Source organism: Macrotis lagotis, chromosome X, assembly GCF_037893015.1.
Source record: "Macrotis lagotis isolate mMagLag1 chromosome X, bilby.v1.9.chrom.fasta, whole genome shotgun sequence".
Taxonomy (NCBI): Eukaryota; Metazoa; Chordata; class Mammalia; order Peramelemorphia; family Peramelidae; genus Macrotis; species Macrotis lagotis.
The window spans coordinates 684,015,159-684,038,448 of NC_133666.1; the positions used below are offsets into that span (position 1 = coordinate 684,015,159).

The 23,290-nt window shown below is 41.0% G+C and overlaps 1 protein-coding gene across 2 annotated transcripts in view; it reads left to right on the forward strand.

Moving 5' to 3' along the window:
* Window positions 1-218: 218 nt before the first annotated feature.
* Window positions 219-23,290, forward strand: part of DAO (D-amino acid oxidase) — a 39,356-nt gene continuing 16,284 nt past the window's right edge. For both annotated transcript variants that reach the window (XM_074206092.1, XM_074206093.1), the window contains exons 1-6: window positions 219-325; window positions 12,519-12,714; window positions 17,317-17,431; window positions 18,152-18,228; window positions 18,807-18,872; window positions 21,070-21,124. In XM_074206092.1, the coding sequence (XP_074062193.1) occupies window positions 12,527-12,714; window positions 17,317-17,431; window positions 18,152-18,228; window positions 18,807-18,872; window positions 21,070-21,124 (501 nt within the window). In that variant the 5' untranslated portion in view covers window positions 219-325; window positions 12,519-12,526. The remainder of the gene's footprint in view (window positions 326-12,518; window positions 12,715-17,316; window positions 17,432-18,151; window positions 18,229-18,806; window positions 18,873-21,069; window positions 21,125-23,290) is intronic.

Here is a 23,290-nt window from a genome sequence, read left to right on the forward strand (position 1 = left end):
GAGATGGCTCAGCCACAGCCAGCTGTCCCCATGAAGCCAGAGAGGTCAAGTCACCTCTCAGGGGACGGACAAGAGAGAGAGAGGAGGGAGATCCCCCAAGGCTGGGCCCAATTCCAGTTTCATTCCAAAGTCAGGCCAAAGGGTTCAGCTCCACCTTGTCCAGAACTCCTGCCCTATTTCTGACTGGCTCTTTGGGTCACTGCAGCCACTGGTAGACTTTGGCCTCCCTCTGCAGCCCTGGGAGGGATTAAGGGAGGCTGCAGAACAGAGGCTGAGACTCTCTGATTCCTTCTAATCTCAGAAGATCGGGAGAGCGAGTGAGCAGGTGAGTGATGGGAGCTCTGGACAAGTGGGGGAAAGAGACTACCTTTTTTTTTCTTGGAGGGATGGGAGGATCCTGGATCTCTAGGCCTGATAGCTGATCTAGGAAAGAGGGACTCATTGGCAAGGCAAAAAATAATGACCTGTGGGAAAGACCTTGTATGAAAAGGGGGTGAGAGGAATGGGAACAACCCTGTTTGGGGCATCGAAGGGTTTGAATTTAAGATTAACTTTGCCTCTTCTGAACTCTGTGCCCCTGATCTTGTGGTGGAATTGGGAAAGAGAAAGATAGTTAGACAAACAGACTGATAGAACAGTTATAAGTATAAACAGACAGAAAACAGTGGGGCATTATTCTATGGGGAGGGAGTCCCTGGACAGGAAAGAAAGGTCTTAGGGTCATGGTCTCTTTAGGGTCCAGCCAGGATTAAGCAGAAAAGGCAGAAAAACTGGATTATAGGAAACCAACTCAGCCTGTTTTGGGGCCTATGCAAGCTGCCCTTTGCTCTGGGCCTCAGTTGATCCAAACATAAAATGAACCTGCTAAACTAAATGCCCCTCAAGGCAACTTGCAGGTCTAGGTCTCTCTTTTGTTGGTTTCTTCTGCCATTTCATCTAATTAGCCATCACTGAACAACCCTAAAATGAAGTTTCTGTGTGACCCCGGGGGTCACTTCCTCATTTAAACCAAAGATTTAATAATGTTGATGTTGTTGAGTTGTTTCAGTCTTGTTTGTCTCTTTTTGACCCCATTTCAGGTTCTTTTGGTGAAGACACTGGAGTGGTTTGCCATTTCCTTCTCATTTTACAGATGAGAAAACTGAAGCAAACAGACTTGCCCAGGGTCACATAGCTAATAAATGTTTTAGGCCAGATTTGAACTCAGGAAGATGAGTCTTCCTGATTCCAAGCGTACCTAATGGCAGAAGTGCTAACAATAATGGCTACATTTCAGGTTGCAAAGTGCTTTACATTTATTATTTTACTCATCTTCTCCATTTTATATTTGAAGAAACTGAGGCAGACCAAAATGAAGTGACTTGGCCAGGGTCTGGGGCTATATTCGAACTCAGCTCTTCCAGGCTCCAAATTGAGCCTTCTGTTCATTTTGTCTGTTCAACAAAAGCTAAGTCAGTAGAAAGAATTATGTGGGGAGTTTATTTCAATTTTGGTTTAGATAATATTGAGAAAAAGAGGAAGATTAAAGAAGACATAAAAGATTGTTTTGAGTGGACAGGACGATTATTGGGAACAGATAGAAGGCTGAACTATCCAGATCTTTGTTTATTTCTGTGTTTCGTTGCCAAAGGAGCATGGCCTTTGGACTGGAAAGTACAGAACAAATATGGCTAAGAGGGAGCTGATGCCCAAGATAAATAAGTGAGTGATTATGAGAAAGTATTTAATCGGCCTGGATGAATTAATTAACTAGGCCCAGATAAACTGTATCCCCTGATTGGTGAGCCAATGACAAGGACCTTTGAGACAGTGTGGAGACCTAGACAGGCACCAGACCACAGGATGGAAGCGGCGCCAGTGATCTCCCAAAGCTCATAAAAAGAGAAATGAGGAAGAGGATGGAATTTGCAGACTGCAGGCTGGTGAGTTTGACTTCAGTTTCTGACAAAATTCAAGGACAATTATTAAAGGGATGCATAAAGAACATGTGGCGCAATGGAAAAAGCACTGGGCCTGGACCCAGGAAGACCAGACACTTCCTGTCTGCCTCAGTTTCTTCATCAAGGGAAAAAACCAGCAAAATGGTGCTCATCTGTAAAATGAACTGGAGAAGGAAATGACAAACCACTTCAGTGTCTCTTCCAAGAAAACCTCAGATGGGGTCATGGGGAGTCAGACGGGACTAAAACAGTGACTGGACAATGAACTCTTAGGAAATGAAAACAGGAAGCATCAAAAAAGCTGATTGTGCCCAACTCATCTTATACAAAATGGGGAGGCCAAGGGGAACTGGATAGTTTTTTCCCTCGATTTTAGTAAAACATTTGACAAGCTTCTCATGCTGCTCTTAGAGACAAGACAGGAAGAAGTATGGTGGTTACATAAATTTTCATCCAAATTGAGTGAATGACTAGAACCAAAGAGTCATCATGAATGAGTGGTTCGGAGTCAACTTAGGGAATCTCCTGAGTTCAAATCCAGCCTCAGATATTTATTAGCTGTGTGACCCTGGCAAGTCAATTAACCCTATTTACCTTAGTTTCCTCACCTGTCAAATGAAAGGAAGTGGAAAACCACTCCCATATCTTTGCCCAAAAGGGTCATGAAGAATGGGATACAACTGAACAGCAACATAAATTATATGCCAAATAGTTGCAAGGCAATTTGGGAGGAAAGATACTATCTGCGATGAGGTAGGAAGAATTAGGAAGAATTGGTATTTGGTTGATCCTTGGTTGAATCTAGGGATTCTAAGTAACACAAATGGGGAGGGAGGGTATTATAGATATGGAGAACAGACAATGTAAATAGAGATGGATCTAGAACATTGTCAGGAGACAGTTAAGCCAAAGTTGCATTAGGGGAAGCATAGTGTCAGGAGACTAGAAAGGCTGGAAAGGCCAGATTGGGAAGGGTTTTAAAAACCAAAGAGAAGGGGCAGCTAAGTAGTGCAGTGGATAGAGCACCAACCCTGGAGTCAGGAGGACCTGAGTTCCAATCCAACCTCAGAAACTTAATAATGACCTAGCTGTGTGGCCTTGGGCAAGTCACTTAATCCCATTGCCCTACCAAAACAAAAAGCCTAAAGAGAAGATTTTCTATTTGTTACTGGAGATAACAGGGAGTCATCGGAATTTATGAGTGGGACAGGAATATGGTTGAACCTGAACTTTAGAAAAGTCTTTCTTGCAGCCAAGGGGAGGAAGGGGGTTTCTTATGAGAGGGGAAACCTTTTGGAGTCTAGTGGAGGGTTTGAAGTGAGCTGGGAGTTGTCTGAGTGGAGAGGAGGGGGTGGGGGAGACAGTGTGAAGAGAGTTCTAGTCTGTCCAGGTGTTTGAGGAGAGTGATGAGGCAAACAGGGATAAGTGACTTGTTGAGGGGAAAACAACTAAAAAGTACTGGAAGAGAATTAGCTTTCGTCCCCCAACATATAAATGGAAGAATAGAGGAAAGAAGCTACAGAGAGGCAGATTTGGGTCTGACGTCAGGAAACACTTCCTGATGATGGTAGCTGTTCCTAAATGGAAATGAGAGCTAATGAAATCCCCATACCTAGAAATTTTTCCTTAAAGTCTGGATAACCCCTTTTGTTGTAGAAGGGTTCCACGTTGAGTCTGGGTGAGATGAGATCCTTCTGGGTCACAGTTCTGTGAGTCAGTGAAATATCTCCTCTCTAAGCCTCAAGTTGCCTCTCCTATGAAATAAGGGGGTTGACTGAACAGAGAGGTTTTGGCTTCATGAGGCCGACCAAGAAGTACATTTTCTGACATAGTGGAAATTTGTTTTTCTTGACTATATTTCTTTGTTAGGAGAGGATTTTTTTAAGATAATGGGTGAAAAAAAGTGAGAGGGCTAGCAATCATCAAAAAATAAAATTAATAGGGACAGCTAGGTGGCACAATTGATAGAGCACCAGCCCTGGAGTCACGAGGACGTGAGTTCAAATCCGACCTCAGACACTTAATCATTACCTAGCTGTGTGGCCTTGGGCAAGTCACTTAACCCCATTGCCTTGCAAAAACCTAAAAAAAAGTCAATTAACCTTGATTAAGTACATAATAAACGTATGCATGTGCAAGACACCATGCAAAGTCTTGGGATACAAAAAGAGGCAAAAGACAGTACCTGCCCTCAAGAAGGTCATAATCTAATGGGGTAAAAATAGGATGGCTCAAAAACACTGAAGTATTTTTTAAAATTCACAGAAGGGAACAGAAGGAAGGCCATAAGGGAAGCAGGACAACTTTGAGAGTGATATGATAAATTTATTATCTACTTAAAAGGAAACACAAACTGTAGGGGAAAGAGCTTTGGGATTACATGAACATTCTATCTCTCTTTTATCATGCAGAAGGGAAAAACCTCGTTTTATTTGCCATTTGCTAGGTTCAGATTTTTTTAATCTTCAGTGATTATTTTATCTTCAAAGTTCAGAACTGGTTACTTCACAGAAATGAAAAAAACAAAGAAAAAAGAAACAAAAGAATTGAACCAGATGATCTCCAGGGGCCTTTCCAGATCTGTTGCCTATAATCAGTTCTGTTTCCCTATGTCATCTTCAGAGAAAAGGGGATGCTGAACCTTATTGATTTCCCTCCCCCTGAAGCAGCCAGGTACTACTGAGGCAAAAGGATGGGAGTTAGAATCTAACTTCTAACGCTTGTCACTAGCCGTGTGACCTTGGACAAGTTACTTAACCTAATTCTCTCCCATTCAGGGTCATCTCCAGTCATCCTGATTCCTATCTGGCCTCTAGACTAAGTTGACTCTGGAGGAGAAAGTGAGGCTAGTGACTTAGCACAACTCCCCTCCCCCCCCAACCTCAAATCCAGTTCACATGCTTGTCAAAGCATCATCTCCCTGATGTCAGGTTCAAAAACAAAAGCCTAGCATTAGCATCTTCATCTTCATCATCATCATCTTCATCATCTCCTCCCCCAAGCCCTCTCTAGGGGAGGTACCCCAGCCTTGACATTTTATATTGACTTGAAGCCAGAAGTTTGAAATGAAGAACATTCCAGATGCTGCTCCTGTTCTGTCCTCCTAGTTCATCTATTTTCTGCAGCTAATTCTTAGACAACTTTTTTTTTGTCCTCATCCTCTAATTCACCACTTTCTGTATGGATAACGAAGGAAACACAGGAGTATTTTTCTTCTTTTTAAAAATTTATTTTATTAAATATTTCTCAGTTACTTGTAAAAATAATTTAAATATTTATTTTAACATGTAAAAATCTTTAAATTTTAAATTCATTATTCCCCAATTATGCATAAAAATCTTTAAAATGTTAATTGCATGAAATATTTCCTAGTCACATGTAGAAATCCCTTAATTTTTATTATTTTGGTAAATATTTCCCAATTGTAAAAATTTTCAAAAATTTTAATTTCATGAAATATTTTCCAGTAACATATAAAAATTAACATTCATTATTTTAGAAATTTGAATTCCAAACTCTTTCCTTTCCTTTCCTTTCTTTCCTTCCCTCCCTTCCCTCCCCCCTCTTTGAGAAGGCAAGCAATTTGATAAAATTATCCATATAGTCATGTATTCTCCAAGGTAAACTCTAAATTACCATAGGATCAGAGAGCTCAGCCAGAAGGGATCTCAGAGTTCCTTGTAGTTTATCTTATTTTGGAGATGAGGGAACTCGGGCCTGGGGAGGTTTTAGTGATTTGTCCAAGAACCTAAGATATGAACCAAGATGCTCCTCCTGCAGAGTCAGGACTGTTGTGCCATTGAAGTCATTTATAGTCTGGTTGCAGTTTGGTTTTCTTTTCTTTTTAATTCAAGGCAATGGCGTTAAGTGACTTGCCCAGGGTCACACAGCTTCCAGTTCATGTTGACAGCTCTATTTTACATTTCTCCATCTTGAGCCCAATTGCCTATTCTCTTCCTCACCTCTAACTCCCAGAATTCCTCTTTTCCTTTAAGGCTTAACCCTGGTGTCAGACTTTGCTAAAAAGCAAAATAATTGTCATACATTGCTTCACATTGATTCATACCAACCCTCTGAGGCATGTACTATTATCCCCATTTTAAAGATGGGGTAAAGGGAAGATTAGAGAGATTTGGGACAGAAGATTCTGGGCAGAAGAGATCTGGGGACATTTGGGGACACTTTGAACCTAGATCAGAATTGTTGACATTTGCCTTCTTAGTGCAATCTGGGGCAAGTCACTTACCCTTTCTAAAATGTTGTTTTCTTCCTCTGTAAAAAGAAGATTAGACTAGATTTCTTCTAGCTCTAACATTCTATGTCTGTGGAATTCATTCATTCATTCATTCATTCCATAAGCATTTATTTAAGGGACAGCTAGGTGGTGCAGTGGATAGAGTCAGGAGGACCTGAGTTCAAATGTGATCTCAGACATTTAATAATTACCTAGCTGTGTGACCTTGGGCAACTCACTTAACCCCATTACTTTGCAAAAACAAAAACAAAATAAGCATTCATTTAGCATCTACTAAGCTTTGTGCTAAGCACTAGAAATGGAGAAATTGAGGTCCAGAGTGGTGCCTCTACTTGTTGGAAGTCACCCAGTTAGGGTAGAGCTATGACTAGATATCAGGACAATTGGAAAGAGAGAAGAAACCTGTGGGGGTTTTTTTCTTTCACTTTTCCTGTTGAGGAGGGAGCCTCAGTGACCTGAGCCCCAGGAGACCTAGCCAAATGTTGCCTCTTGGCCCTGTGGAGTCAGCAGACCTGATTTGACCGCCAGAGACTGGAGAAAAAAGCATCAGAAAGATGCCAAAATGGAAAGTTCCCTCTCTCATTGACTCTTAGTCCCAGAAAATGTTTGAGCTGGGAGAGACCTTAGTCTCAGAGACTTACAGAATGGGGTAGTGTGGTTCAGGGGATAAAATACATAATCTGGTTTCATCAAGGCCTGAATTCAAATCCTACTTCAGACTTGTGTTGTTCAACTGTTCTCAAAGAAGACCAATGATATCATGGTGATGGCATGATTTGAGGATGAATTGGGTTTAATTGAGGCAGAATTGTATAAAGTCATCCCTCACTCGCTCTTTTGGAGTAATCAGGGTTCAGTAGCAGGACAAAAGTTAAGATGGTTGATGATGGCCCAGATACAGTGGATAATCTTGGAAAGTTTGGTATCTGACCAAGTTCTAACCCGCCCCCCTCCCCCATAGTACTTGCTTCAGTCACCTTCATGGTCCTTGGAACAAATTGTTCTCATCTTCTCATTCTGCCAGGGGAATCTTCACATCCTTGGGAAAGACATCCTCCTATCTCACTGATGGGTTTGAAGCCCATTGGTTACACCCAACCTGGTTAGGCCATCTCCTGAGACAGGTTTACCAGGGTATGGTCCCTGTGCATGATACAGTTTCTTTTTTTTTTTTAATTAAAGATTTTATTTATTTTGAGTTTTACAATTTTTCCCCCAATCTTACTTCCCTCCCCCCCCCCCAGAAAGCATTCTGTTAGTCTTTACATTGTTTCCATGTTGTGCATTGATCCAAATTGAGTGTGATGAGAGAGAAATCATATCTTTAAGGAAGAAACATAAAGTATAAGAGATAGCAAGACATGATACAGTTTCTTGATGTATCCTTACAATACATCTTCATGAAGATAAGAGTTGGGTGAAGGTGAACAAATGTAAAACTGTGGGCTCTGGACCCTTAATAGGGATTAAAATGCCTCTTGTACCTATCCACCACCAAAGGTTGTGATGTTCAAAAGAGATAATATAAACAAAGTAACATTTAGTTAAACTTAAACATTAAGTATTCCATAAAAGGAATAATGATAACATTTCTATAATGAATTATAGAGGAAGTCCCCTTCCACAGTTGCTTTCTTATGAGGATAAGCACAGAATTTAAGAATTGGAAGAGTTAGTGACCATCCAATCCAACCTGTACCTGATGGAATCCCACCAGAACAGACCCAAAAAGTGGTGGGGTTTTTTTTTTTTTGGCAAGGTGATTGGGGTTAAATGACTTACCCAGAGTCACATGGTTAGTAAGTGGCAAGTATCTGAGGCCACATTTGAACTCAGGTCCTCCTGACTCCATTGCAAGCCCTAGCTGTGTCTACCTTCATTTACCGTGTCTATATCTAAAATATTTCTAGGTATTTACATATTGTCTCCCATCCTTGCCCTCTTTAGAATGCATGCTCCTTGAGGGCAGGGACTTTTACCTTTCTTTACCTTTCTTTCTATTTCCAGAGTTTAACACAGACTGAAGTCATTTAACAAATGTTTGTTAATTAACTGACATTTTTCTTTTTTTAATATTATTTTTATTTCATTAAAATTTTCCCAATTACCTGTAAAATTTTTTGTAATTTTTTTTTGAAATTTTGAGTTTTAAATTCTGTCTCTCCCTCCTTTTCCTCTTATCCCTTCCCCCTGCTTCAGGATGGCATGCCATTTGATATCAATTATACATGGGAAATCATGTAAAACTTATTAGCCATGTTGAAAAATTAAAACAGACAAAATAAAATGAAGAAAGTAGGGGCAGTGGATAGAGCACTGCCTGGAGGATCAAGAGGACCTGAGTTCAAATCCAGTCTCAGACACATAATACTTACCTAGCTGTGTGACTTTAGGCAAATCACTTAACCCCACTGCCTTACTGGAAAAAAAATGAAGAATTAAAATTCTGCTACAATTTGCATTCAGAGTTCATCATAAACTGACTTGTTTTGGGCCTTTCTTCATATCTTTATCTTTCAAGACAGTTTCCGATAAATAGCAAAGGAATAAGGAGTGTTTGTTGATTGACTGACTGATTCCCTCTGTCAATGATTTCTGTGTAGTTCTCTATAGAGGGGTTGACTGGAAGGGAGAAGAGGATTGGTCTCCCTAGAATCCTGGTGGGCATGGAGCCTAACCACAGGTGCCCACAGTTTATTGGAGAAGTCCCATGATGAAGTCTCCTGTGTTTGTTGTTTCTTCTGGAGCCTTGGCTGAGGAAGCCTGTCCTGTGTCCAATTTTTGTGGGCTGGAGCCTTTATCAAGCCTTCCCCCCCACCCCAGGGAGAAGGAAAAAAGACCTTTTAAAGAATGTGCTGTAACAGAAACCCCATTCAGAGACCTACAGGCCAAGCTGCCAGGAGGTGGGGGCTGTGGGAGTCTGGAGAATAGAGGAGGGAAGGTTGAATGGGGCTGCTCCAAGACCTTGTTTCTGATGAGTGACAGCTTCTGGGGGTCCCACCCCTCCCCTGTAGGGGCAACTGTTGCCCCCAGGAGAAATCTGGGTAGGATATTCCCAAGATTCCACTCAACAGAGGGCATCTTCCAACTAGTATGACATCCCATGGTTTAGCCATGAGCATGGGAAATGGTGATCTAATTCAAGGACCATCTCCAGTCATCCTGATCCATCCATATCTGGCTATTGGACCCAGATGGCTCCGGAGGAGGCAGTGAGCCCGATGACTTAGCCCAGCCCCCCTCACTCAAATCCAATTCACTTGCTTGTTATGGCATCGCCTCCCAGATGCCATAGTCTTCTTCAAGAATGAAAGACATTATTATTATTGAGGGCCTACTAATGGCCAAGCCTTTTGCTAGGTGCTAGAGATTCAGGAAGAAAAAGGAATACCTCAAGGAACTTCCATGTTATGGAAGTGGGGGGTGGGGCAGTTGATAATATACATGCAGTGTCAACAGACCTCATGTAGGAAGCTTCAGCTGAGCCTTAAAGGAAGCTGATGGTGAGGAAGGAGAACCTTGAGGCACAGGAGACCTGACTGTCTGGGCAAAGAATGGAGGTGGATGATCATGCACAGGTTAGAGTGTGCGGCTAAATGTTTAACAACCAGCTCTTGGGGAGGGGGGTGGATGTGCAAGATACACGTTTAAATCCATACTAGCAGCTTTGTTTCCATCATTTTCTTAAGTCTACACAATCAATAAAACATGAAATCAAGTTGTAGTACTTACTAATTTCATAGCTATAAATGCTCTCACTAAAAATTTAATAATCAGCTCTTGAGAGCCAATGGGAACTGGCTCCATCACACTGATATGTCCAGATAACCTTAAATAGGTCATTGTGGGAGTAACATATGCTCTTTTTTTATACATGTAAGATTAAGTGACTTGCCCAAGGTCACACAGCTAGTAAGTGTAACTCATATCCTTCTGACTTCCTGACTGGTGTTCTATCCACTGCAACACCTAGCTGCCTACAGTCTAGGCTTAATTTAGAAATAAAGTTTGGAGCCAAATCCTAAATGACTTTCAATGCAGCTCATAATTTATCAGAGAGGTAATTAGGACAAGAGGAATGTAGGATGGGCAGGTGTGTTTGGTGGGCAGCTAAGTGATGCAATGGATAGAGCACTGGTCCTGGAGTCAGGAAGATGTGAGTTCAAATCTAGCTTCAGGAACACTTACTAGATGTGTGACTCTGGGTAAGTCACTTAAATCCTGGTTGCCTTGGTTTCCTCACCTGTAAAATAAGCTGGAGAAGAAAATGGCCTCAGTTTCCTTATCTGTAAAATAAGCTGGAGAAGAAAATGGCCTCAGTTTCCTCATCTGTAAAATAAGCTGGAGAAGAAGAAAATGGTAAACTATTCTAGTATCTTTGCCAACCAAATGCCAATTGGGTCATGAAGGGTTGCTCACAACTGGAAAACGACTAAGCAACAACAGACATGTTTGGGTGGCAATCTGCACCAATGGAGGAACTTTCCTGACCGATGAGATCCTAGCATTATACAAATCTGTTTCATAGGGTTCTGAGGCTCAAATAAGATCCTCTATGTAAAGAATTCCGAAAATGGCCCAGTGCCAGTTATTCATTTAACCACCAGGTGGTGCTTGCTGTACCATTCACTGGGGAAGTCTCTGTTCTCTTTGGTGGTTTGGGCAAGTACCACTACATAGAAATATTTTTTAAAAAATGCTTTCAAGGATGATATGTCAGCAGCCTCCTCTCCTTCAGCCCTCCTGAAGGGCTGGACTGGTAGTAAGGAGGGCTGGCCAAGAAGCCTGGGCTTTAGGAGCCTGGTTGGATCATGGGTCTTGGCTAATGAGCTCCCCAGGGAAGAAGCTGAGGAGCCTGCACCCAACATGCTCAGTGTTTAAGGACTATGCTTACTGGCCAGTCCTCTGTCACACATGGATCTACCCTATCAAAACTGGGGCAGAGCCTCTCACCCCCACCCTGTCACTTAAGGAAACCTAGCCTTATAGCAAGTCTGTCTGACTTCCTCTATTTCAAAGAATGCAAGGCATATGACTGGAGCACAATGAATTTAACTTTCCATGGAAGCAGACACTTGCCTCAATGATGTATACAGTTATTTTAACTTCAAATTTTTTTTTCTTATTTAAGGCAACGGGTTAAGTGACTTGCCCAAGGTCACATGGCTAGGCAATTATGAAGTGTCTGAGGTCGGATTTGAACTCAGGTCCGTCTGACTCCAGGGCTGGTGCTCTATCTATCCACTGCACCACCTAGCTGCCCCTTATTTTAACTTTAAACATAGAAATAAATTTTTAAAAATAATAGTACTCGGGGGAGGCAACCCCAATGCCTTGCAAAAATCTAAAACCAAAAAAAAGAAAAAATAGTACTCATAGCAAGAAGACAATGCCTATTAACATAGGCATCTACCAATTGAATGAAACCTAACCAGTCTCCTAAAATCCAGAAATCTCCTCAACATTTAAATGGAGTGGTTTTCCATTTCCTTCTCTAGATAATTTTACAGATGAGGAAACTGGGGCAAAGAAGATTACGTGACTTGCCTACAGTCACACAGCTACTAAGTGCCCAAGACAAGATTTGAACTCAGGAATTAAAAAATTAATTGGAGAAAATTCTTTTTTTTTTTTTTAAGTCATTGATTTTAGAGTCATTAAGAGATCACTAGGGGCAGCTAGGTGGCGCAGTGGATAAAGCACCGGCTCTGGAGTCAGGAGTACCTGGGTTCAAATCTGATCTCAGACACTTAATAATGACCTAGCTGTGTGGCCTTGGGCAAGCCACTTAACCCCATTTGCCTTGCAAAAAAAAAACTTAAAAAAAGAGATCACTGGAATTTATTGAGCAGAGAAGTGATACAATCAGATTTGTAATTAAGGAAAAAACTTTTTTAGTCCCTCTTTTTTTTTAAGTTTTTTGCAAGGCAGTGGGGTCAAGTGACTTGCTGAAGGTCACACAGCTAGGCAATTATTAAGTGTCTGAGGCCGGATTTGAATTCAGGTCCTTCTGACTCCAAGGCTGGTGCTCTATCCACTATGCCACCTAGCAGCCCCACTTGCTTTAGATCATACATACCTCTAGGCTTGGGATGATCTTCAGGGCTCCAACAGTATCATTTTACAGATGAGGAAACTGATCTTCAAAGAGGATAAGTGATTTGCCCAACATCACACAGCAAGTAAGTGAAAGAGATGTGTCTTAGAGTGGGGAGGGCCAGTTTCTGAAGGAGACCAAGTCCCACTCATCGACTCTTTTGTACTGAACAATTCCCACTGCATCTCCTTTCTGAGGATGCCCCTCTTCTCTCTGTTCCCTACAGCCTTCACAATGCGTGTGGTCGTGATCGGGGCAGGAGTGATTGGACTTTCCACTGCTCTGTGCATCCATGAACAATACCACCACACCGTTCGACCTCTGTCCATTGAGGTGTATGCTGACCGCTTCACTCCACTGACAACTAGTGATGGGGCTGCAGGTCTCTGGCAGCCCTACCTCTCAGAGAACGTACAGGAGAGGTAAGCAAAGAAGACCAGGGTGGGATGGAGGGTGGGACTAGTAGCTAGAGTGTTTCTAGCTGAGAGAGGCAAGAACTTGGCATGTCCCTTAGTCACTGAGCCTTTCAATTTTCTTGCAAGCAATCTCATCTGACTGATGCCACAGTAACAAAAACAATACCCATTTCTATTGACTAAATGGGGATCATTGTGTTGACCCATGTACCAATCTTTTCTGGCAATCTGGGGACTTGGAGAAGTTGTTTTTTTTTTTTACCAAAAGAATTGAACTGTCTAGAAAGAAGGAGAAAACCACTAGTTTGGAGACAGAGGATCTGGGTCAATCATATTTACTATCTATGTGACCTTGGACAAGTCACTTATCTTTGTAGGCCTCAGTAAACCTCAGTTTCCCTTTCTTTAAAATGAGGAAATTAGTCACTGAGATTTCTTCCAGTCTCTGATACTTCCTCTCTGTGACCATGGACAAACCACTTAACATCCCTGGGCCTAAGGTTCTCTCCTCCATAAAATAAAGGAGTCAGGTTTCTGAGGTCTCTTCTACATTTAAGGTATATGATCCTATGATCCTAAGAGGTTGCTAGATCTTTATTATGCCATATTTTAACTCACCTGAGGGCAGTGTGGTCTAGTGGATAGAACGATGGCCTTAGAGACAAGAAGCCCTGAGTTCAAATCCATGTTTGGCTATATGACCCTGGGGAATTCACTTAACCTCTGAGGGATCTGTTTAGCCTCTTAGTTCAAGATATGAAATGAGGCCACTAGTGATAGAGAAGGAGGCTATGGGGAGAAAGAGAATTAGATCCTTATATTAAAGGTTTGAGCCACTGATGCAGAGTAGATTTACATGTCTTCTCAACTAACCTCTCAGTTGTGGTCAGTGATGGTCACTGGGCCTCAGAGCCAATGATCATCAGGGACCTGGAAAAACTAAAACTACCTCTCTAATCCAGGTGACCCCAATAGTTGGTCATGGTCTACTGATAACTATTCAAGTTAGAGAGGCCACCCTTGAGTTGAAGCCACCCAAATTAGACAGCTAATGGCCTAGCGGACAGAGTGCTGAATTACACAGGAAAGGAAGACCTGAGTTTAATTCCTGCCTCAACCATTTACTAGCTGTGTGACCCCAGGCAGGTCACTCAACGGTAAAATGGGGAAGTTGGATTCAGTGATCTCTAAGGGCTTTTCCATTACTCTGATTCCATGACTCTCTGAGCTCTTCCCAGTCAGGAAGAGGAATGCCTCAAGAGGGTAATTGGAAAAGACCCAAAGATTGTCTTTTTTTATTTTTTGCAGTTATGATGAGATAGATCCTTGCTCAGACCCATCTGATATCACAGGCAAGAAAAAGCTAGGTATTAGCCAAAGAGACCAATAAAAAGGGGAATGCAGGCACTAGGTGGCATGGAAGTTTCCAGAAAAAAGTAGAAAAGGGATAATGTGTTCAAAATAGAGGCAGCCCGCTATAAATGAGCCTCAGGAATCCGAGGGATGAGTTCGACCTCAATGGATAATCCCAGAATAGAAAGTGTCTTTCAACTGAAATCTCTTTGGCAGGAAAGCAATATATCGAGACTTATACTGAAAAGATTTCAACAAAATTAAATGGAGAAAATACGTATTTGTGTGATAGGGTTTGTTTTCCATTTATGGGATTGAAGATTTAGAGATGGAAGAGGACTTCAGAACGCATGTGATCCAACTCCAACAAAGTGATTTGTTCAGGGTCATATAACCAATAGATGTCTAAAATAAATATATATAAATATATAAAATAAATAATAATAGATGTCTGTCTTTGCACCCAGGTCTTCTTGACTCCAAATCCTGTGCCCTTTCCTCCTTGCCTTTCTTCAAGTCAAACCAATACAATCTTTTTAGTTTATTCACTAATAGGACTATTCACATTTTCATCCTCATTATTTCCAAAGTTATCTCCCTAATATTTTGATTATTTATAGTTTCCCCCTCCACCTCCCTGCACTCAAATTTTGCATAAGCCAGTGGTTCTCAAAGTGTGGTCTGTGTACTTCTGGGGATTCCCAAGATCTATTCAGGGGTCAAAGGGTGGCTAGGGGGTACCATAATGCACAGAGCGCCAGACCTGGAGTCAGAAAGATTCATCTTTTTGAGTTCAAATCTAGCCTCAGACATTAGCTGTGTGACCCTAGGCAAGTCAATTCACCCTGTTTGCCTGTTTCCTCTTCTGTACCTGGAGAAGGAAATGGCCAAGAATCTTTGCCAAGAAATGGAATCACAAAGAGTCAGATATATCCGAACAAAAGCAACAAGATCAAAACTATTTTCAAAATCATGCTGACATTATTTACCTATTAAAATGATTTTCTAACTCTATAGGAGCCTGAATATTTTTTATATACTTCACCAAAGCCACATATTAGAATAGATTAAATGCAGAAGCAGATTATTCTACTATTTTCTATTAAAGTTGGACAAAGAAATTTACAAAAAATATGTAAAGCAATGCTACTCTTTTCATCAAGTTTTTTTGTTTTGGAAAATTTTCCTATTTTTCATGGAAATATGTTAACATGTGATGACTGATATTTTAATAAATTCATATTTTAAAACACATTTTAGTTTCTAATGCACTAAGTTTTAATTGATATTATCCATCTATATAAAAGTTCTTAGGGGTCCTCAAAAATTCTTAAGAGGGGGCGGCTAGATGGCGTAGTGGATAAAGCACCGGCCCTGGAGTCAGGAGTACCTGGGTTCAAATCCGGTCTCAGACACTTAATAATTACCTAGCTGTGTGGCCTTGGGCAAGCCACTTAACCCCGTTTGCCTTGCAGAAACCTAACAAATTAAAAAAAAATTTAAAAAATAATTCTTAAGAGGGTAAAAGGGGTTCTGCAACCAAAAAGTTTGAGAATTGCTACTGTTGGCTATATTTTGAGGGTGAGTAGAATGGCAGCCTATATTCAGATCAACACACAACCATCCCCACTTTATTAATGAGAAAATGGAATTTCATAGAGATGAAATACATTATCCAAGGTACAATTAGTTAAGGGATTGACTCAAAGTCATTCAGGCAAAATAGTGGAAACAAGAATTCTAAACCTAGATCTTTAAGTCTAACTTCAGATCAGCCATTTACAATTTAGTGAAAATGAGTTCCTATCCTAGCCCATTTACATAAGCTAAGGGGAGAGAACCAGGCGGAAGGGGAGGTCTGATAAAGAAGGAGAGGGAAATAGGGAGGATTTAGAGTTAGGACCCTTGGCTCATAGATTCAGAGCTGGAGCAACTCTTAGATGTCATTGAGCCCAACTTCCTCATTTAACAGATGAGGAAACTGAGGCCCACAACTCTTGCCTTCAGCAGATTTGCCTTCAGTGTGAAGATATAGAGAGATAGATAGATAGATAGATAGATAGATGATAGATAGATAGATAGATAGACAGATAGAAAGGATAGGTAGATGGATGGTTACACAGATACATAGATATATAGACACATAGATACATAGATTAGATAGATGATAGATAGATAGATAGATAGATGAGTTTATACCCATCTATAATGGTTATCCTTCATTCTTTTTTTTTAACTTTTTGCAAGGCAAACAGGGTTAAGTAGCTTACCCAAGGCCACACAGCTAGGTAATTATTAAGTGTCTGAGACCGGATTTGAACCCAGGTACTCCTGACTCCAGGGCTGGTGCTTTATCCACTGTGCCACCTAGCCACCCCATGTCTTTCATTCTTGAAGAGGACTTAAATGACATCACCATATTGGGGTCAAGGTACCGGGTGTCCAACTGTGACTGATCAGATCAGTATGAGCTTGGAATGCTCTCCCACAGGTTGGGCACAAATAGCCCATTTGAATATTTGGAATGGAGATGTCTTTAAATCTGTGCATCTCCTGTTTCTTTTGATCTAATGCAATTCTCTGCTCTCCTAGAGCATTGTGCCTTCTCTTAAGAGGGCACATGATGGGCATCCTGTGCCAATGTCTCTCATGTCAGTGTATACACTTGATAGAATGCAAACACCTCAAGGCCAGGGGATCTTTCCTTCTTTGTTTGTCTTCCCAGGAATTGATACAATGCTGCTTAGCACATAGTAGACATTTAATAAATATTGCATAGATATTAAGCAGCAAATGCTTGAGCCCAAGGCATCTGGTTTCAGGTTCAGTTCTCCAGCACCACACTACCTCTAGGAGGCTTTACCTGGGTGCACCTGTGCAAGAGTGTGTGATGACAGGGCATGGAAGGAGAGGGATCCTGATGGAGCCAAGGAGGAGAACATGATAGGTTGTCTTGATGGCTTCCAGGATTCCTTCCAGTTCCACATAGATCATGGATCCCTTTATTTTCCTGGGCCTCAGTTTCCTCATCTTTATGAAGATTGCCTTTCAGTTCCAGATCTAGAATCTAATGACCCTTGACCATGTCTAGCTGATTTCAAAGGTCTCCTCCTGCCCTCCCCTTCTCAGACCAAACCCCAACTAGTTCACAACTCTCCTGAGGATTCCTCCTGGGGTGAGCACAATGGTGATGCTCTGGCAGCTACTACCAAAGGTGTTCCCACCCCATTGTCTGATGTGTGTCTTTCCTCACAGGGCTTGGAACCAAAAGACTTTTGATTACCTACTGAGCTACATCGGTTCTCCAGAAGCCAAGAAAATGGGTCTATTCCTCCTCTCAGGCTACAATGTCTTTCCCAAAGCTGTCCCGGTAATCAGCTTGATCCTTGTCTTAGTAGGGAGTGGGGCAGGGGATGGGGGGGTCTTTGTTGAACACAGAAAAGAATTAGAAACTAAAAGGAAGGAAGACCCATCAACTAAGAAATAGTGGAACAAGTTAGCTCATAAAATGTGACAGAATGCTATTATGCTGTAAGAAAACTGGATGAAGGGAATGGTTTTAGAGAAACCTGGGGAGATTTTTATGAACTGATGCAAAATGAATTGAGCAGAACAAGGAGAATGATTTAGACAATAACAACAATATTGTGGAAATGGACAAATGCATGTGCCTCTATGCATAAACATATATAAATTCACATGTATGTATGTGTATGCATACATACAAGTACATATGTATATATGTATTTAGGTAAATTAGAATAGCGGAGTGAATAGATTTATAGATAGATAAACAGATGAAAGAATGGATAGATAGATAATGGAATAGTTAGAGAAGAATGACAACGATAGATAGATAGATAGATATAGATAGATAGATGATAGATGTGATAACTTGGTCTCCTCCATTAGAATGTAGATTTCTAGAGGGCAAGAACTATTTTTACCTTTTCTTCCTATGGCAGGGCTTGCAGTACCTGGTGTATACTAAGAGTTTTGGATGATTGACACAGGAGATTTCTGAATGGGTAAGAGTTTGGATTCACAGCTCCCTTTGGAGCTCATGGAATCATGATTTTTCCCTCTGCAGGATCCCACCTGGAAGGATACAGTTCTGGGGTTTCGAAAACTGACACCCCAAGAGCTTGAGCTGTTTCCAGGTTACAGGTAGGACTGACGGAACAACTGGGCAAGGGAAGAGAAGAGAAGGCAGAGAAGAACTCCCCCCCCCCCCCCAAGGTTCATGTATGGCAGGCACTGTTAGCTGGTACTTTCTCAGATGGAGTGATTAGCAGCATTGCTTTGGGCTTCCATGTCTAACCCTGCCCACCCCCATGTGTAGCTAGGTCTCTCTTCAGGTTGCTTTGAGTAGAGTTTGGAGGTTTGGGAGATGGTTCTTCCAACATCAAAAGGATGGGAATTTAATTATACTCTGAAGGACTGATCTTTGTTAAAGGACAAAATGCATTTTTCTTAATTCCTAAGAAAAAGAAAATAGAGATAGGAGGAGGAAAATGATTAATTATATATAAATATCTATTTAGAATAATATATCAATAAATATATAATAACATATCTAATATATATGTTTATTATCTGCTTGTATTTATTTGTATATCAATTATATTGAGATTATATATATAGAAAAGAGAAATAATGGCAGAATAATTCTTTAATTTTTAATATTTGCTGTGCCTGGTCCTTCTTACTTTTTCCATTCTTTTGCTCCTGACATATTGTGTTAGCTCTGGATGGTTCAATACAGCATTGCTCCTGGAAGGCAAAAGCTACCTGCCTTGGCTTACCCAGAGGTGAGTGCTACCCTGTCCCCATTAGGGACATGCCTGGAGTGGGAATCAGGTTCTCAGTCTTAAAAACATCATTAATTCTTATATTTAAAAGATCCACAAATGATTCCATCTCCTTAGCCTGGATCCAGAGGGCAGAAACAGAAACAGGGGAGATTCTCCAAGGACACAGAGTTTATCTTGGCAAAATGAGAGCTTTCTCAATCCGAGTTGCCTTAGGAAGTGTAGGTTTCCTTCTCACTAGACCCGGACCCCTTCAGACTGGATGACTGCTTGCTGGATAAGTTGTTCTAGTCTGGGTTTGACTAGATAACTCTGAGATCCCTTCAACCTTGGAGATTCTGGGACTCTGTCTATGGAGGTCTTCCCTCTACCAAGACATCCAGTAGGATGGAAGCTCCTTGAGCCTACGTCTTGGTTACAACAGAGAAGTAGTGGGTGATGGAAAGGTGGAGAACCCTTATTGGCAGTAGGAAGATCTGGGGTTGAGTATGATCAAACTTGCTTGTCTTCAGTCCCACTGTAGTTCAGAATTCCTATATTCCAGAGATTCTCCAGCCTCAGTTTCAGGAGCAATATAATCTGGCTTCCTGGGAGTTCTTAACAGGAGAGTAGGAACTGTTTGTTTTTCTCAAATTTTGAGAAGTTTTATTTCTACATTCTACTTTGGTCATTCTATGATTTCTTTTTATGAATTTAAAAAATATGATTTTGAGAAGAGATCCATAGACTTCCTTAGGCTGTCAAAGGAATCCATAATACCCCAAAAGATGAAGAACCCCTTCTTAGGCCCTTGTAAATGACCTAGAAGCATTTGGAGGAAAGGAGGCCAGAGTCTCCTTATACTTTGGGGAACTGGGGAGAATCATTGTGTTGTAGTGGCAAGAGTACTGGCTTTGGAGACAGATGACCCAGTTTCAAACCTTGGCTTTGCTACTTATGCTTTCCCTTTCTGATCCTCAGTATCCCCAACTGTGAAATAATTTTCTTGGACTTGATGGTCTCTAAAATATCCACCTATCTCTCTCTATTTATAAAATAAGGCAGGGGTGGCTAGGTGACATAGTGGATAAAGCACCAGCCTTGGAGTCAGGAGTACCTGAGTTCAAATCCAGTCTCAGACACTTAATAATGACCTAGCTGTGTGACCTTGGGAAAGTCTCTTAACCCCCGTTTGCCTTGCAAAAACCTAAAAAAATAAAATAAGGTAATTAGACTGAATAGTCTTGAAGATCTAAACTTATGAAGATGATTGAACAGGGTTCTGGGCTTCTGACTGACTAACCACCTACTGAAACCTCATTTTCTTTTTTTAAAAATTGATATTATATTTTATTTTTCCAGTTACATATTATGAAAGTTTTTCAATATTTATCCACATACATAGGAATATTTCTAAGTAATATAATTTCCTTCCACTCTCCCTTGCCAACCTTCCTCCCCTCAGTGGCAAACAGTCAGGTGAATATTGAACATACACATTTGTTTTTAATATCTTTACAGATTAGTCATTTTCTGTATGGGGAAATAGGATTAAGAGAAAAGAAAGAAAGCCATGAGATAGGAGAGAAATACATAAGAGAAATTTTTCAAAAGTGAATATGGTGTTCATTCAGATTCTGTAAGTTTTTTGTTTTGTTTTACTTTCTCTGAATGGGGACAGCATTGTCCATAGTTGGTCTCCTAGTGTTGTCCTGGCTCTCTGAACTGCTGAGAGGAGCTGCATCCATCAAGGTTGATTAACTCACAGTGTTGTTTTTAATATGTGCGATGCTTTCTTGGTTCTGCTCCCTTGGCTCAGCATCAGTTCTTGTAATTCTTTTCATGCTTCTCTAAAGTCGGACCACTCGTGGTTTCTTATAGAATAATATTATTCCATAAAATTCACATACCATAACTTTTTCAGCCATTTCCCAGTTGATAGGCATCCCATCAATTTCCAATTCTTTGGAAATATGTGGGACTTTCCTCATTTTTATGATTTCTTCTGGGCCTAATATTGGTATTACTGGGTCAAAGAGTAAGATCAGTTTTACAACTCTGGGCATAGTTCCATATTGCTCTCCAGAACGGTTGGATCTGTTCACAACTCCACCAGTAATGCATTCATGTCCTAATCCTCTCACAACCTCTCCAACATTGATCATTTTCCCTTTTTGTCATCTTAGCCAACCTGATATGAAACCTCATTGTCTTGCAGATTGACTGAGCGGGGAGTCAAATTCTTTCTGAGAAAAATCCAGTCCTTTGAGGAGGTAAATCAAGGGTAAAGAACAGATTCACTAAAGGTGGGAGAAAATCCAGGATATTTCTTCTGGATTCTAGCTGACTCCCCTCCTCAGGCATCAAGAAATGTCCAAAGGGGGTGGGGAGTTTGGGAGAGGCAATAACCCTTTTTTCCTGACTTCCAAGTACTTTCTATTATGGATGGTAAGCTCCTGGAGGGCAGGGGATGCTTTTGTCTTCCTTTGTAACCTTAAAGTTTATTTAGCACAGTAACTGGCACATGTTGTTCTTTAGTCATTTCAGTCATGTCTGACTTTCCGTGACCCTATTTGGGGTCTTCTTGGTAAATATCCTGGAAAGGTTTGCCATTTCCTTCTTCAGCACATTTGACAGGTGAAGAAACTGAGGCAGATGCAGTTAAATGATTCATCCAGGGTCACAAAGCTAGTAGGTGTCTGAGGTCAGATTTGCACTCAGGAAGATGGAGTCTTTCAGACTCCAGGCCTGACTCAAAGTAGGAGCTAAATAAATATTAGTCATTTAAGTGACTAACATCTATTCTGTAATCTATCCTGCAATTCTCTAGTTATTTGCATGCAAGAAGCTCCTTGAGATTCCAGATTGATTGACTGTTTTTGCCTTTGTCTGCATCCCCAGGATTTAACAAGGTGTGCATGTGTGTGTGTGTGTGTGTGTGTGTGTGTGTGTGTGTGTTCTTTTATTTCATACATTTGGATTTACACCATTGTCACAAAATGGTTCAATAGTCTTTAGATGAATGAAGGGCAGAGAAAAGATTTAAGCTCTTAAAATACAAGAAGACTAAATTGAAATACTTTAAGTGGATTAAAACGTAAAAAATCTGGGGCAGGGGCGGCTAGGTGGCGCAGTGGATAAAGCACCAGCCCTGGAGTCAGGAGTACCTGGGTTCAAATCCGGTCTCAGACACTTAATAATGACCCAGCTGTGTGGCCTTGGGCAAGCCACTTAACCCCATTTGCCTTGCCAAAAAACATAAAAAAAAAATCTGGGGTGGCGAGGTGGTACAGTGGATAGAGCACTGGCCCTGGACTCAAAAGTACCTGGGTTCAAATCCGGTCTCAGACACTTAATCGTTACCTAGCTGTGTGGCCTTGGGCAAGCCACTTAACCCCATTTGCCTTGCAAAAATATAAAAAAAAAAAGGTAAAAAAAATCCGTCAATGGTTAAGTTATATAATTACAATGCCAGTCATCCAACACGAGCTCAATTCAACCTTTCCAAAGCAAGTCTGGGGCCAAAGACGGTCCCTTTGCAATGATGTGGTGTTCTGCCCCTCAGCTAGGAACCTTAGAAATGGATTTCAGGTAGTAGAGTTTCAACTTGAAGCCTGGAAGGTCAGAAAAGTATTTAGTACTCTCCCAGACAGGTACTTAGTTGTATAATATTAGACAAATCATTTCCCCTTTCAGGCTCCATTTCTTCACTGGCAAAGCAGCGACGTCACTAACACCTCCCTCACAGGGTTATTGGAAGGATCAAGTTGTGAAGCATCAAATATATCGAAATTCTAGTGATTAGAAAAACTTATTGCTTTTTTCTTATGGTTTTTTCTCTTTTCTTGTTCTTCCACAGGCCAACTAATATCGGGACATGTTTGACATGGTTGTACATATAGAATCTTGATGAGATTGCTTGCTCTTTTGAGGAGAGGGGAGGGAAGGGAGAAAGATGTGAAACTCCAAAATTTACAAAAATGAATGTAGGAATTCTAGTTATTATTATTATTATTTTACAGAGAAGGAAACTGAGACTCAAGCACTAAGAGGCTGGCCCACATGGCAAGATTTGGGGATTGTTTTGTTCATTATGAAACTTACAGAACCTTAGGGGTAGGTGCCTATTATTGAACTACGTTCAACGAAGCATCTGTTAAGTGCCTACAGTGCGGCAGGCTGAAAGGATAGAAAGAAAATAGGTCCTGCCTTCAAAGAGCCTACAGTCAGGTGATATTACTAAATCTAGTGATTAAGGACAATATCACGTTGTTAAATTTATAACCATTTTTTTTTTAGATTTTTTTGCAAGGCAAATGGGGTTAAGTGGCTTGCCCAAGGCCACACAGCTAGATCATTATTAAGTGTCTGAGGCTGGATTTGAACCCAGGTACTCCTGACTCCAGGGCCGGTGCTTATCCACTGTGCCACCTAGCCGC